The sequence below is a fragment of the Microcaecilia unicolor genome, chromosome 5, assembly GCF_901765095.1.
Source record: "Microcaecilia unicolor chromosome 5, aMicUni1.1, whole genome shotgun sequence".
Taxonomy (NCBI): Eukaryota; Metazoa; Chordata; class Amphibia; order Gymnophiona; family Siphonopidae; genus Microcaecilia; species Microcaecilia unicolor.
The window spans coordinates 248004629-248019892 of NC_044035.1; the positions used below are offsets into that span (position 1 = coordinate 248004629).

Below are 15264 nucleotides of genomic sequence, written 5' to 3' on the forward strand. Positions count from 1 at the left end.
CTACTTCTAGAATATTATCAGTTGTTCATGTTGCATGGCATACCTAGGCATGCCAACTTGTACCAGCCATTGACTTGTCATAAGTGAGCGCACCTAAATTTTGGTGTGTTAATATGGTTTTGCACTGTATTCTATAATAGCTTAGGCACACCTAAGTGTCATTACAGAATTGGCATTAAGTGTGTCCTATTGTGGCACCTACATCTTGGCATCAAGTTATAAGTGTTTGTGCAGTGCTGCGTACGCCTTGTAGCGCTATAGAAATGCTAAATAGTAGTAAATAGTAGTTATTAAACTGCCTCCATTACATAAGTACATAAGTATTGCCATACTGGGAAAGACCAAAGGTCCATCGAGCCCAGCATCCTGTTTCCAACAGTGGCCAATCCAGGTCACAAATACCCGGCAAGATCCCAAAAATATACAAAACATTTTATACTGCTTATCCCAGAAATAGTAGATTTACCCCAAGTCCATTTAATAACGGTCTATGGACTTTTCCTTTAGGAAGCCGTCCAAACCTTTTTAAAACTCCGCTAAGCTAACCGCCTTTACCACATTCTCTGGCAACGAATTCCAGAGTTTAATTACATTATATTACTCTTGCAATTTTTTTTTTTTTTTTTGCTTTTGCTCCTATCTTAGCTAGATAATTTCAGAATGTTCTGGTATCCAGTTCTCTTCCTTACCTGATGTATAAAGCCACTATCTTGGTCATTCATAAAGATGGCTATATGCAGCTATTGGTCAGCATGGTACTGTACTGAACTGGGATGTATGATTCCCCAGTAGCAATTAAAATATTAATTGCATCAAATGGGAGGAGTATGCTGACGTGCAGAATTTTGATTGGAAGACAGAGGCATTATAATATTTTTGGCCTTATTTTGCATCTCTCTCCTAATAATTCTTAGCATCCTGTTTGCTTTTTTTGCCCCCCTAGGAGCACCAGAATTGTTTGTATTCATAGAAGTGAAGGCAGGAGTTGAAGAGGGAACCTTAAAGGTTTAGGTTTAGAAGCTGTGAGAAAGACATAGTTGTGGGTGGAGGGCAAGCAGCCATGATCCGGGGATTATTAGGGCAATCCAGGGGTCAGTGATGTGTGCCCAGCCATAGTAAGGCATGCAGACAAACCTCAGGGATTATTTGAGCCATCCAGGGGAGACTGGAGCAAGCCCAGCTATAGTCAGGCTGGCCGCCAAGCCCAAGGGATTACTATGGTAGCCAAGGGGAGAATGGGGTCAGCCCAGCCATAGTTGGGTATGCAGCCAAGCCCCAGGAAGGGCAGAAGCAGCTCAAGAAATTTATGTACAAGCAGTATTGTATAGAAACAAAGTCAAAGTATCACGTTACAATACTTAAGTAAATATTTCATTACTTTTACTTGTTACGGAGTACAAGACAAGCATGAGCCCTTCTTATTATCTGAACCAGTTTTAAGTACTTTTACCTCGTTACATGCTGCTTTGTTACAAGTAAAAGGCTGAAGTACTCAATTTTCTTCCTCCTTCTCCTTTTCACAGGGCTCTGACATCTCCCCTCCCACTTTCCTCCTTAAAAATTTGCTTCAGTCTGTAGCAGCTGCAGAAGTTAAGGCTTCCCCTCTCCAGTCCGACCTTTCTATCATATAGGCAACCTGGCAATGCCTGGGAGCCCAGAGGCTCTCCCCCCCCACCCCCCCCAAGGCAGTCTCATGAGATTGCCAAGACCTGCAAAACTGCTGCAGGAAGTCTCAACAGCCATTTTGAAAATGCGGCGGCACTGGACAGAGCAGCGGCAGTGGGCAGGAAAGAGCGGGTTTTTTTCCTGCCTCTGAAGAGGCCATTAGAGCAACAGGACCCTTCAAGGTAGGACTGGGGAGGGCCCACAGAGGCTTGAGGAGCTGAAGTGTCTGGGAGGGGGAGGGGTTGCTGGAAACAAAGGTGGGGAGGCTGTAGTGTGCAGGGGGTGCTAGAAACAAAGGGTGGCTGTAGTGTGTGGGAGGGGAGCTAGAAACAAAGGTGGCTGGAGTGTGTGTGTGTGTGTGGGGGGGGGGCTAGAAACAAATGGGGGGCTGTAGTCTGTGTGCAGCAGGGGCTGGAAATTAATGGGGTGCTGGAGTGTGCAGAAAACCCTTAGGGGTCCTTTTATAAAGCCACACAAAAAAGTGGCTTGGGTAGGTTTAGCATGTGGGTTTTCCGCCTGCTCTGGCCACTTTTTAGCGCAGCTTTAAAACGGCAGAATTTTTATTTCTGACATTAATGGCCACACACTAGTTTCCAAATTAGTGCGTGGCCTTTATCACTTGAGCCCTTACCGCCTCCTGTTTAGAAAGTGATAAGGGCTCATGCAGTAATCGGGCAGCTTGCGGCAATATGCCTACACTGCCCGATTACTACTGGGAACACCTACTCCCCACAGTAGTGCTTTTTGACATGCAATAGCCCTACCACCACTTGGTAAAAGGGTCCCTTAGTTTGGAAGGATAAGGATCCCTACCTGAACCCACTGTAAAAGGAATGCCCCAGCAAGAAAAGAGATACTTTCCCCATTCAGAGCAAATCACCTATTCCTCAATTTGTCAAAATGTGAAGCCATCTCTCTCTCTTCAGCTCCTTTGCCTCCACCTCCAATTCTTGACAGTCATCCCCTCCCATACCATGACACTATTAAGATTCTTGGCTTTATCTCTGACTCTCATCTATCTTTCAAACCTCAAACTGACTCAGTCATTCGCTCGTTTTTTTTGCTCTTTAGCGTATCCACACCATTCACCCATTCCTCGATTCCTCTCTTCTGCATACTCTATTCCTTTCATTTGTTGTCTCTCACATAGACTACTGTAACTCTCTCTTTGCAGGTCTTCCTCTTTATTCCCTGAAGCGTCTCCAACTAGTCCAATCCACCGCTGTTAAGATTCTTTACTCAGCACACTATTTCAACCACGTCACCCCCTCCTTTGTGCTGAGCATTGGCTTCCCGACTCCTCTCAGATTAAGTTCAAGCAGCTCTGTTTTGTTTTCAAATCCCATCTCCCTTATGTCCCCTTATATCTTTTTTCTCTTCTCACCCCTTACACGCCTTCTTGTTCCTTTGCTGTCTATTCCCTCTTTTTGTCTATCTATCTCAAGAGAGACCAACTTTAGTTTTCAGGAGCCTTCCCTCTGGAACTCTCTTCCACCACACATCTGACTAGAGTCCTCATATCCAAAGTTTAAGTCATTGCTCAAAACTTTCCTGTTTACAGAAGTCTTTGGCACTACATCTTAATTGTGTCTCCCCTCCCTTTTGTTTCTCAGACCCCACTACGCTCTTTTTAGAATTGTAAACCCGATAGTTGCATTCATAGACAAATTGCAGTATAGCAAGCAATGTGGATAAATAAATAAATAAATAATAAATAACCAGTGGTTGTTAGTTCTTACATCCCCGGGAGATCACAGAGGCAGGCAAGACAGGCACTCCCCTTCTGTATTTCTTCTTGGTGACCTTGGCAATTTAATTAAACAGTTTATTTTGGCAGGATGAAGAGTCATTTTAGCAACTGGAAGAAACTCTTAGCTCTGTCATGGAATGCCTGAATATTTGAAGTGAGCAGGGAACTAAAGATTGAGCTAATTAATTGTCATTTTGAGAGGAAATGTGAACCAGATAAGCACATTTTAAGGTCTAGTATTACGGATTCTCGAAACTGCCGGGAATTTATAAGCAACAGCTTTTGTCCTTTAAGTGAATTATTTTCTTTTCCTTACAAAAGTGAAATGTACAGTATATAAATTCTTATCCGCATGATTAGAGGGGCTGGAAGGGGGAGGGTTTTGGTATGAGTATTGGAATTTGTATATTGTAAGCAACATTTTTAGTAGATTCACAGTGCTTTAAATGTGCTTTCCTACTTAATGCTGTGTATTCTTTACTGTATATCAGCAAACTAAAAATGTAAATTTAAACCAGTAGAAAGCAGTGGCGTAGCCACTTAGGACTCTGGCCCACCTAACAGCAGCACTCATTTTGTGGTAGCTGGTGGGGATCCCAAGCTCTGCCAGTTGAAGACCTCCCCTTGATGGTGCTGAAAATATTGCTCTCCACTTCAGCAGTCTGAGCTTCCTAAGCTGGCACCTGCACATGCTCAGTTTTCAGCGCTGCAGGCTGCCAAGGTGGAGAGCAGTGTTTTTCCGCCAGCTGAGAAATATTTTTAAGTTGGTGGGGGAGGGGGGGAGAACACTTGGTGCCCACCCACTTGTTGTCTAGGCCCACCCAAAATCTGCAGTCTAGCTATGCCCCTGGTAGAATGCATAACACTCTAGGATTTAACCTCCTCTGCATGTCTTTAAGGAAAAAGAGCCAACTTTGCTTCCTCCTGTTCCTTTGCACCCTCCAAATCACTCCTCAACTCTGAAATATAGAAAATTCTGGTGTCCCCTCAAAAGCTATGTGACTGTCTACACAAAAAATTGATGGAACTAAGTCAATTCATTCAAAGTTATGAGGGCGGGACAGGCCATGTTAGCTACTAAGCTTTGTGTTTATCAGCCAAGATTGTTACGATCTGTGGATAAAGTCTTATAGGAAGTACCAACATACCAAATTGTTAAATTAGAGGAGTTTCAAAATTCTATCTTCTATATTGCTGGGCCACAAATTTGGAATAAGTTACTGCTAGGATTAAGAGAGATTCAGGAAATGGGTGATTTTAAAAAGGTTTAAAAAATTATTTGTTTAGACAGATGTATGAAGGAGTGTAATATTAGAAGATAAAGATCTTTCATGGAGGAAGGAACTGTAGAAGGAGGTAATGTTGCAGTATAAATGTGTGGTATATATAGTGTGAGTATTGTTTGTGTGTATATATATAAAGTGCTTTTTTTGTAGGAAAAAGTGTACAAGTATAACAGGCGGGGTCACATATATGGCTTCGCCCCTATGGTAGCCACACTCACAGTAGCCACACCCCTTATAACAGCTGTGGCGCATATAAGCAGTATCATTGAAAATACTATACCAGTATAGGAGAAAAAAATAACTTGTGATTTTTTTTTCATTATAAATAATTTCTGTAAGCTGTTACAGCTGTAGTATACCCAGTGCAAAATAAGACAGCATATATAAATTCTCAAATTGGACATATTCCAAACACTAAAATGAAAATAAAATCATTTTTTCTACCTTTGTTGTCTGGTGACTTTGTTTTTCTGATCATGTTGGTCCCAGTCTCTGATTCTGCTGCTCTCTATCTGTTCCCTTAACTCCGTTTCCAGGGCTTCCTTTCCATTTATTTCTTTACTTTCCTCCTTCCTTCGTCATTTCTTGCCCTACATCCATAGGTAAAAGCTGGGTCCTCTGCGGACTTGACTGGAGGAGGTATAGAGTGAATCCAGCTTTTGCCTATTTTATTTATCCATGTGCAGTTTTTCTCTTCTTTTCCCTTTCCCTCATCTTGTCAGTATGCATTTCCTTCCTCTTTCCATCCATGTCCAGCATTTCTCCTCTCTCCTCCCCTCCATCCATGATCATCTCACTTCCTCTCTCTTCCCTCCCCTCCATTCATGTCCAGCATTTCTCCTCTCTCCCGCCACCCCATCCATGTGCATCTACTTCCTCTGTGTTCCCTCCCCTCCGTCCATGTCCAGTATTTCTCCTCTCTCCCTTCCCTTCCAACCGTGTGCATCTTCTTCCTCTGTCTTCCCTCTCCTCCATCTATGTCCAGCATTTCTCCTGCCCTTCACACCATCCATCCACATCCAGCAGCAACTCTGCTCTCTCCCCTGCCCTCCCTTCCCATCCATGTCCAGATTTTCCTCTGCCCTCCCCTTCCATCTGTGTCCAGCGATTCTTCTTTGCACCTATCCTCCCCTCCCATGTCCAGCGATTCTCCTCTCTCCCTTGCCCTCTCCTCCATGTCCAGCAATTCTCCTCTGCCCTCCCCTCCATGTCCAGCGATTCTTCTTTGCCCCCTATCCTCCCCTCCACATCCAGTAACTCGCCCCAGCCTCCACCTGTCCCCTCTTTTAAGCCCCCTTCGAGTTCCAGTACACCAGCTCCCCAACAGCCCTGCTTTCTGTTCCTGCCACCCCATGATGCGTTTAAATCTTTTATTTTTCTTTTACCTGAAATCGCAGCGCCGGCATTAGTGAAAGGACCAGGCTCACCTCCTCCAGCCTTCCCTTCATTCCCTCTCAGTGTCCTGCCCTCGCGGAAACAGGAAACTATGTCAGAGGAAGGCGGGACACTGAGAGGGAATGAAGGGAAGGCTGGAGGAGGTGAGCCTGGTCCTTTCACTAACGCCTCAGGCTCACTTAGCAGCTGCGCAACCATTAGTTTACCTGGCGGGGTATCCTCAAGTCCCCGCCAGCTGAAGACACTCACAGCCCCCTGAAGTGCTGAACCCTTTTCAGAAAACTGCAGTAACCAGTGGCGGTGCTCCACGCTGTCAGTGCTGTCACCCTGTGCATGCTCTGTTCATGTGCGAGATTTGAGCATGTGTGGGGAAGCGGTGGAGCAGGGAGAGGAAATGTGTACCCAGTCATCCTACCTGTTGGACCACCCAAAAACTGCCTTCTGGCTATGCCACTGTAAAAAGAAGGGATGCAACAGTGTGTAATAAAAATCTAATTCACTAGGAATAAATTTAGCGTCAAGTGACAAGATGATTGTAACATGCTGAAACCATTAGTACGGCACTTACTTGCAGCTTTTCAATAAGAGGGGAGCTTTTTGTCTTGATCTTGGGGATATGAGATGTCTTCTGTAAACAAAACAAAGACAAAGACAACAATTCATAGTCTGAAATGCAACTGGCCTGCAGTTCATTATTGAAGGCTGAAATCAGAGACCATCCAGCTCGAGAGTCTATGCTGTCTTTTTGAAATAGGTTTAAAACAGGTGCCCTGTTGCAAAATCAAGCCCAAAATTGGAGCAATTTTATAAAGCCTTTTTTTTTTTTGCATCTGACGAATGCTTTACATACGGGAACAGGCTTTTATGAAATTGCATGGCAAGATACATAAAGATAAGTGCATGTACCAACAAGATGACGTGTACTTATACATATGATGCTCGAAGGCTTTTCTGGAGGCACAGTCTGAGCAGAGCTTGGGCATAGTTGTTTTATAAAATACGTGTCTATAAGTGGATGCACATGTCCCATGAGTGTGTCAGTTTACAGAATACTAGCACTTTCATGGGTAAATGTACACTCAACGCACATGAGCACTATTCTGTAACAGCACATGTAAGTGGAATGTATGGGCAGATCATGGGTGGGGTTCTCACACACGTAACTTACAGAATACTGTAAGTTACGCATGTCCCTGTTGCATTTAGGTGCCTATACTATGTCAGCTCTATGGCTGGTGTACCTGTGGCCATGTAAATATAAGGCATGCTGATACTGGTTTACGCTAGTATTCTACAATGGAATCTGAGCACCCAGGTGCTGTTATAAAATAGACTCTTACCAAGCATCCTCAGGGCGGCTAAAGCGAAGATACTTACCTGTAGCAGGTATTCTCCGAGGACAGCAGGCTAATTGTTCTCACATGTGGGTCGACGTCCGCGTCGGCCCAGGAAACAGCAATTTTTTCAAGCAAAAAATATAAAAAGTTTTGCCAGAGTCTCCTGGTTTGGGTTGGAGCAATATTGTCTAATATGGATCTGCATCTGTCGTCCCATTCTAAGAAGAATTGGATTGTATCTGTTTTTATTGTTTCTATACCAGTCTCAGCAAACGCCTTACAGTACTATGTAAGCAACATTGAGCCTGCAAATAGGTGGGAAAATGTGGGATACAAATATAACAAATAAATAAATAAATAAAAAAGATATAGCAGAATTAGAAAAGGTTCAAAGAAGAGCGACCAAAATGATAAAAGGGATTGAACTCCTCCCATATGAGGAAAGGCTAAAGAGGTTTGGGCTCTTCAGCTTGGAAAACAGACAGCTGAGGTGAGATATGATTGAGGTCTATAAAATCCTGAGTGGTGTAGAATGGGTAGAAGTGAATCGATTTTTCATTCTTTCATAAAGTATAAAGTCCAGGGGACACACAATGAAATTACATGGAAATACTTTTAAAACAAATAGGAGGAAATATTTTTTTCACTCCAAGAATAAATAAGCTCTGGAACTCACTGCCGGAGGATGTGGTAACTGCAGTTTGTGTTTCTGGGTTTAAAAAAGGTTTGGACAAGTTCTTGGAGGAAAAGTCCACAATCTGTTATTGAGATGGACATAGCATGGAATATTGCTACTATTGGGTTTCTGCCATGTACTTGTGGCCTGGATTGGCCACTGCTGGAAGCAGGATAATGTTAAAGTCGGTTTATTTTTTACACAATTACAAAAAAAAAAAAAAAAAAGATTTGTTTGTTGTTCTGACACCGTCCAACACATATCCACAATGAGTTACATGGTCCCAGCGGCAACTGTAGTGTTGTTACAAGGACTATCAGTATCAGGCTGTAGCATACTGGTAAATCCGCCGGGTATAATAGTGATATGTACCCCTGCACTATTTAGCAGCTTCTGCAGAGACACTTTTCTATGTGACACCATTGCATCAAATATTAATACAGATTTTGGTATACAAAATCCTCCTGGTCTTCAGAAGCATTTACAAGTTACCAGTAGCCAGCGTTCTTCTTTAAGCAGGAGTTACATGGTCCTGTCTCTTAGCACCCCAATCAACTTTCACTGCCGTATTTTGAATTAGTTGGAGATGTTTCAGGTTTTGTATATGCTGTCCTTGAAAAAAGAGAGTTGCAATAATCTAACCGACTTAATACCAGAGAGTGAATTAGTATGCGTGGAGGGGCATAATCGAAAGGGGCGCCCAAGTTTTCCTGAGGATGTCCTCGCAGGATGTCCCGGCGAAGGGGCGGGGAAACCCGTATTATCGAAACAAGATGGGCGTCCATCTTTCGTTTTGATAATATGGTCGGGGACGCCCAAATCACGAAATTTAGGTCGACCTTAAAGATGGTCGTCCTTAGAGATGGTTGTCCCCGATTTTCGGCAATAATGGAAACTGAGGATGCCCATCTCAGAAATGACCAAATCCAAGCCATTTGGTTGTGGGAGGAACCAGCATTCTTAATGCACTGGTCCCCCTGACATGCCAGGACACCAACCGGGCACCCTAGGGGGCACTGCAGTGGACTTCACAAATTGCTCCCAGGTGCATAGCTCCCTTACCTTGTGTGCTGAGCCCCCCAAAACCCACTCCCCACAACTGTACACCATTACCATAGCCCTTATGGGTGAAGGGGGGCACCTACATGTAGGTACAGTGGGTTTGTGGTGGGTTTTGAAGGGCTCACATTTACCACCACAAGTGTAACAGGTGGGGGGGGGGATGGGCCTGGGTCCGCCTGCCTGAAGTGCATTGCACCCACTAAAACTGCTCCAGGGACCTGCATACTGCTGTCACGGAGCTGGGTATGATATTTGAGACTGGAATAGAGGCTGGAAAAAATATTAAAAAAATTTTTTTTGAGGCTGGGAGGGGGTTAGTGACCATGGGGGGAGTAAGGGGAGGTCATCCCCGATTCCCTCCGGTGGTCATCTGGTCATTTAGGGCACTTTTTGTGGCTTGGTCGTAAGACAAAATGGACCAGTAAAGTCGCCCAACTGCTCATCAGGGACACCCTTCTTTTTTCCATTATCGGTCAAGGACGCCTATGTTTTAGGCACGCCCCAGTCCCGCCTTCGCTACGCTTCCAACACGCCCCCGTGAACTTTGGTAATCCCCGCGACAGAAAGCAGTTGAGGACGCCCAAACTCGGCTTTCGATTATGCCGATTTGGGCGACCCTGGGAGAAAAACGCCCATCTCCCAATTTGTGTCGAAAGATGGGCGCCCTTCTCTTTCGAAAATAAGCCTGATAGTGATTTATGATCCAGAAATGAGCGTACAGGGCACATGGATTTCAGCTTGAAGTAGCAATTCTAATTAATAAAGAAATATGCTGTTGAAAAGTCAATTGACAATCTAAGGTGATTCCAAGGATTGTCAATATATCTACTAGCTCAATAATGGGGGGGGGGGGGGTTAGCAGGGGTAATGTTCTCAGTGTCAGAGAACAGAATGGCCTTAGTTTTAGAGGGATTCAAGACAAGTTTGTTGTATTTACATCAAGTTGCAATTTTGCTATTTAAAAGCTAAATGTCGTGCTCATTGGTTGGATCAATAGTGCTTACAATGTGAATATCATCTGAGTATATAAATGATATGAGATCTAAACTCTGTATCACAAGGATCACAGGGGGAAAACAGATATTAAATAGTATCAGTGCTAATACGGAACCTCGTGGTACATCACATGAAAAAGTATGGAGTGGAGCACCGACTGTCCCATAGGACAACATTATTTCGGTTGGTTAAATAGGAGTTGAACCAAGAGAAGGCAGTTTCAGTGATACCTGTTGGATTATTTGTAGTAAATAATTAACAGATTTTAGTACACACAGCTTCAGCTTTAGAAATGTTAATTTCTTTCTTCATCTCTCTCTCATTCACCCCTGAATAATTCACTGCTGAGTCACTTTAAAGTTGAAGTAACAAAACATCTGTTTACTCACAGTTTGTAGTTAGATTATAATCAGACAGGCTTATATTTACATATTACTATACATTTGTCTTATCAGCTCCTTCCATGTGCTTAGATGGTAATGGATGCTCACACCACCATAGATCCTCTCAGGTTAGGAGAGATCATGAGCTCCATGTGCTCCATCTGCTGCATCTGCTGTGTCTAACCCCACAGGAAGTTACATAGCTGTGTGACCTCTCTAAGTAATTCACATCAGAGGTCACAGAGTAATCACAGAGAAATAATAGGTGACAGGCAATGCATGTAAAATACAATTACATTCCAACAAACCCCTTCTCATGCATAACTGTCATGCAATTATTTATTCATACAAAGTCCAAGCTTTATACGCAGATTCACAAAATGTTCTCTGGGTAACGGTTTGGTCATGATGTCAGCTGTCATCTCACTGGTGTGACAATAGTGTAGACTGATGACCCCTTCTTTTGCCAACTCTCGCACGTTGTGGTATTTCGTTGCGATGTGCTTGGTGCGTGACTGAACCTTGTCATTCTGTGACAGTCGGATGCAGCTCTGATTATCTTCCATTATCTGGATTGGTCTCTTTTCAGCTATACCAAAATCCAGCAAAAGTTTTTCAATCCACATCAGTTCTCTGCACGCTTCCGATACAGCCACGTATTCAGCTTCTGTAGAAGACAAACTCACAATACTTTGTTTATGACTGGCCCATGAAATTTGTACATTTCCATACATAAACACATATCCACTTGTGGATTTATAATCAGAATGATCCCCTGCCCAATCTGAATCACAGTAACATATTAGTTTTGGATTACTATTGGCTGAAATCTTTAATTTACAATCAATGGTACCCTTTAAATACCTTACCATCCTTTTAACTGCAGTCCAATCTGATTTGGTAGGTGAGCTGACCCTTCTGCTCAAAATTCCTACTGCATTTGCTATATCAGCCCTGTATGTGGTAGCTAGATATAAAAGCTTACCTATGGCTGATCTATATTGGATGTTATCTGGTAAAGGTTCTCTTACTGTTTCATCCTTCAGAAAATCAGTGATCATGGGAGTGCTTACAACTTGGGCATCTTGCATACCTAAACTTTCAATAAGCTCATTTATTTTCTGCTTCTGGCTTAGAAGATAAGAACCATCATTTTGTTTCTCAATTTCTATACCAAGATAGTATGACACATTACCAAGTTCTTTTATCTCAACATTGAGGTTTAAACACTTTACAATGTCCTTGTACTCTTGCTCACTTTTGCTTGCAATGAGCAGATCATCAACAAAAGCTAAAATGTATGCATATTGTCCATTTCTGCACCTAGTGTACAAGCATTTATCTGCTTCACCTTGCTTAAATCCTAAATTTGTCAATATTTCATGCAATTTATCATTCCAACATTTTGCACTTTGCTTTAATCCATAAAGACCTTTGTTTAATTTACACACTAGCTGTCTTTGTTTTGTATTTATGAAACCTGTTGGCTGTTCCATGTACAAGTCTTCAGTTATATCTCCGTGAAGAAACGCTGTTTTCACATCAATGTGGTTGACTTGCATGCCTTTTGAGACTGCAATGCTCAGAAGTGTTCTGATTGTCGTGTGTTTCACTACAGGTGCAAACACTTCATCAAAATCTTCTCCATATTTTTGAAGATATCCCTTTGCCACTAATCTGGCTTTATACCTTTCCACTTTTCCTTGTGCATTCCTTTTTAACTTGAATACCCATTTGCATCCTATAGCTTTCTTGCCAGGAGGTAATTTTGCAAGAATCCAAGTATTATTTTTATCCAATGCATCAATTTCTTCTTGTGCAGCTTTATGCCATTCAGCAGCTTCTTCTGCTGGCATTTTCTCAATCTCATCCCATGTTAAGGGCTCTTGAGCTTCTGCTGACTTTGTTAGGTAAGACAGTCTTGGGGGTGGAACACCTTTGTTTTCCCTGGATGAGCGTCTGACAACAGGTTGGTCTGACCTTTCCGCATCCTCAAAATCTGAGAGTCCTTCTCCAATTGATTCCCCTTCTCCAACTGTACTGTCTTCTTCAATGATCCTTTCTGTGTCTGCTTCCTCTGCCTGTTCCTCGTTAGATACAGGTGAGTTGCTTTCAGACATCTGCCTTGGTATGGCATTTATATACACTGGCATGTCTATTATGGTTCTAGTTTCATATTCTGGATGATAAGGCTCATCTGGGATAATCCAGCCTTTATCAACCCTTTTGTTTTCATCAAAATATGTAACATGTCTTATGCCAACAATGCCAGTTTTCAGATTCAAAATTCTATATCCTTTGTGTCCTGGAGCATAGCCAACTAAAATGCCCCTTTCTGTTGTGGAATCCAGCTTATGCCTTCTTTGCTTTGGTACATGAGCATATGCTGTACTTCCAAATGTTCTTATGTGTGACAGGTTTGGCTTCCTACCATGCCATGTCTCATGTGGTGTGCGCTCAGCGCCTTTAGTTGGCATTCTGTTTTGTAGGTACACTGCTGTGAGAATGGCTTCCCCCCATAGTCTTTTAGGGAGATTGCTATCTGACAGCATACATCTGGTCATTTCCACAAGTGACCTAAATTTTCTCTCTGCAACAGAATTTTGCTCTGGTGTATAAGCTACTGTTGTGATATGCTGAATGCCTTCTTGTTCTAGAAATGTGCGCATGCTTTGTGAAGTGAACTCACCACCATTGTCGGTCTGAAGAACCTTTGGTTTTCTTTCAAATTTATTGCTCACCATGGCTACGTATTTCTTCAGCATGTCTGTGACTTGACTTTTCTCTTTCAGCAAATAGGCCACACAATATCTAGAGAAATCATCCAAGAATATTAGCACAAATCTGTTATTTCCCAATGATGGGATATTAAACGGTCCACATAAGTCACTGTGTATTAAGTCCAGCACTTTATTACTCCTATTTCCTGTGTATGCAGGAAATGAGGGTCTCACACCTTTTTGAGTAACACAGTCTATGCATTTCTCCATTTTACCAGCATCTGCACTTATCTGAATGCCGGTGGCTAGTTGCTTACTGTAAAGATCCTGGATCACCTTAAAATCACGATGTCCCAGGCGGCGGTGCCAGATTTCCAGACTACATTTACCATCATTCTTCCTTACTTGCGCCATATGTGAGGCTTCACCTGAAATGCTCAGTTTATAAACATCATTATGCATAAAAGCTTCAGCATACACTTCATCATTTTTAGAGATTGTGCACTTACTGTTTTCAAAATGAATCGCAAATCCCTTCTTATCTAATGTAGATACACTAAGCATATTGCAAACTGCTTGGGGAATATACAAGACATCACTTACAGGAATTTCTTTAACTTCATTAGACACTTTGCATTTTAAGAATCCAATACCTTTTGCTTGGATCTTAGCAGTCCCTGCGTTTGCAGTTTTAAGAATACCTTCCTCTGGACACATTTCCTGAAAGAAATCTTTACAATTGGTTAAATGGCATGTGCTCCCTGAATCCAAAATCCAAGTACTTTCATTTGAATTATTATTTACCATAGTCAAAGATTTTTCTGCCATTAGAAAGCCCTTGTGTTTATCTTTGTCCTTCATACATTTCCTGGTTTGAAAATTCTTTAGTTCCATTGGCTTAGGTGAGCTAGAGGGAGTGTTTTGTGTTTCCTTACACCATTTAGATACATGTCCCTCCTTTCCACATGAGTAGCAAATCAGCTTGCCCTTGGGTGGAGTTTTCCCATAGCTCCGCCTTCCTCTGTTCTTTGCCAAGAAATTTGTTTCATTTCTCTCTGACTTGCTTTGAGAACACATCTCCTCAGAATCATTTATTATGCATTCCTGCCTTAGTTTTGATGTTGCCTGTTCAAAAGATTGCCCTTCAATGGCCTCATTTACAGACCTAAAAACATCAAACTTCTTTGATAGTGAGGTAAAAAGAAATGCTCTTTTCAATGCATCACACATGGGAATTCCAGAAAGTTCTAACTTTTGAAATGAAGACATAAGATGCATAATGTGATCATTACATTTACTTTTATCCCTTAATTTGGTTTCATTCAACTCTGCCAGCCAAATTGGTTGCTGCTTTGCATATGTAGTTGCATACATAGTTCTCAGTTTATATAAAATGTCCTTTGGTGTATCTTTTCCCTCCACTAATATGGCTTGTTTCTCTGAGAGAGCTTCCAAAAGCATGCACTTCACATAATAGTTTGCATTGTCCCATTCAGCCATATTTTCAGCTGTTCTGTCTTGGTCTAAGCATATATTTAATCCTTTTGCTCGAAGGAGACATATGAATCTTAGTTCCCACTGCTGATAATTAAACTCAGTTAATTTAGGCACCTTGAGAGAATAGAACAATGGTGAATTTCTTCCCTCAGCCATTTTCTTAGCCTTCTGTCTGCTGTGTGGGGGGAGAGAGAGACAGACTGAATCTTTCCTTTAAAACTTAAGAGAAAAATGTGGCCTTTTTTTTCTGCCTGGTAATATTTCTCTTCTTTTTCAATTCCTGGACCCTGGGCCCATAACCCTTTTGTTGGATTATTTGTAGTAAATAATTAACAGATTTTAGTACACACAGCTTCAGCTTTAGAAATGTTAATTTCTTTCTTCATCTCTCTCTCATTCACCCCTGAATAATTCACTGCTGAGTCACTTTAAAGTTGAAGTAACAAAACATCTGTTTACTCACAGTTTGTAGTTAGATTATAATCAGACAGGCTTAT

General features: G+C 42.1%; 1 protein-coding gene across 1 annotated transcript in view; it reads right to left on the reverse strand.

Annotated features, from left to right (window-relative positions):
- RCSD1 (RCSD domain containing 1) overlaps positions 1–15264 on the reverse strand; it is an 85211-nt gene that overhangs the window by 22892 nt on the left and 47055 nt on the right. Inside the window, exon 4 of the mRNA XM_030203946.1 lies at positions 6665–6724. Within this exon, the coding sequence (XP_030059806.1) occupies positions 6665–6724 (60 nt within the window). The remainder of the gene's footprint in view (positions 1–6664; positions 6725–15264) is intronic.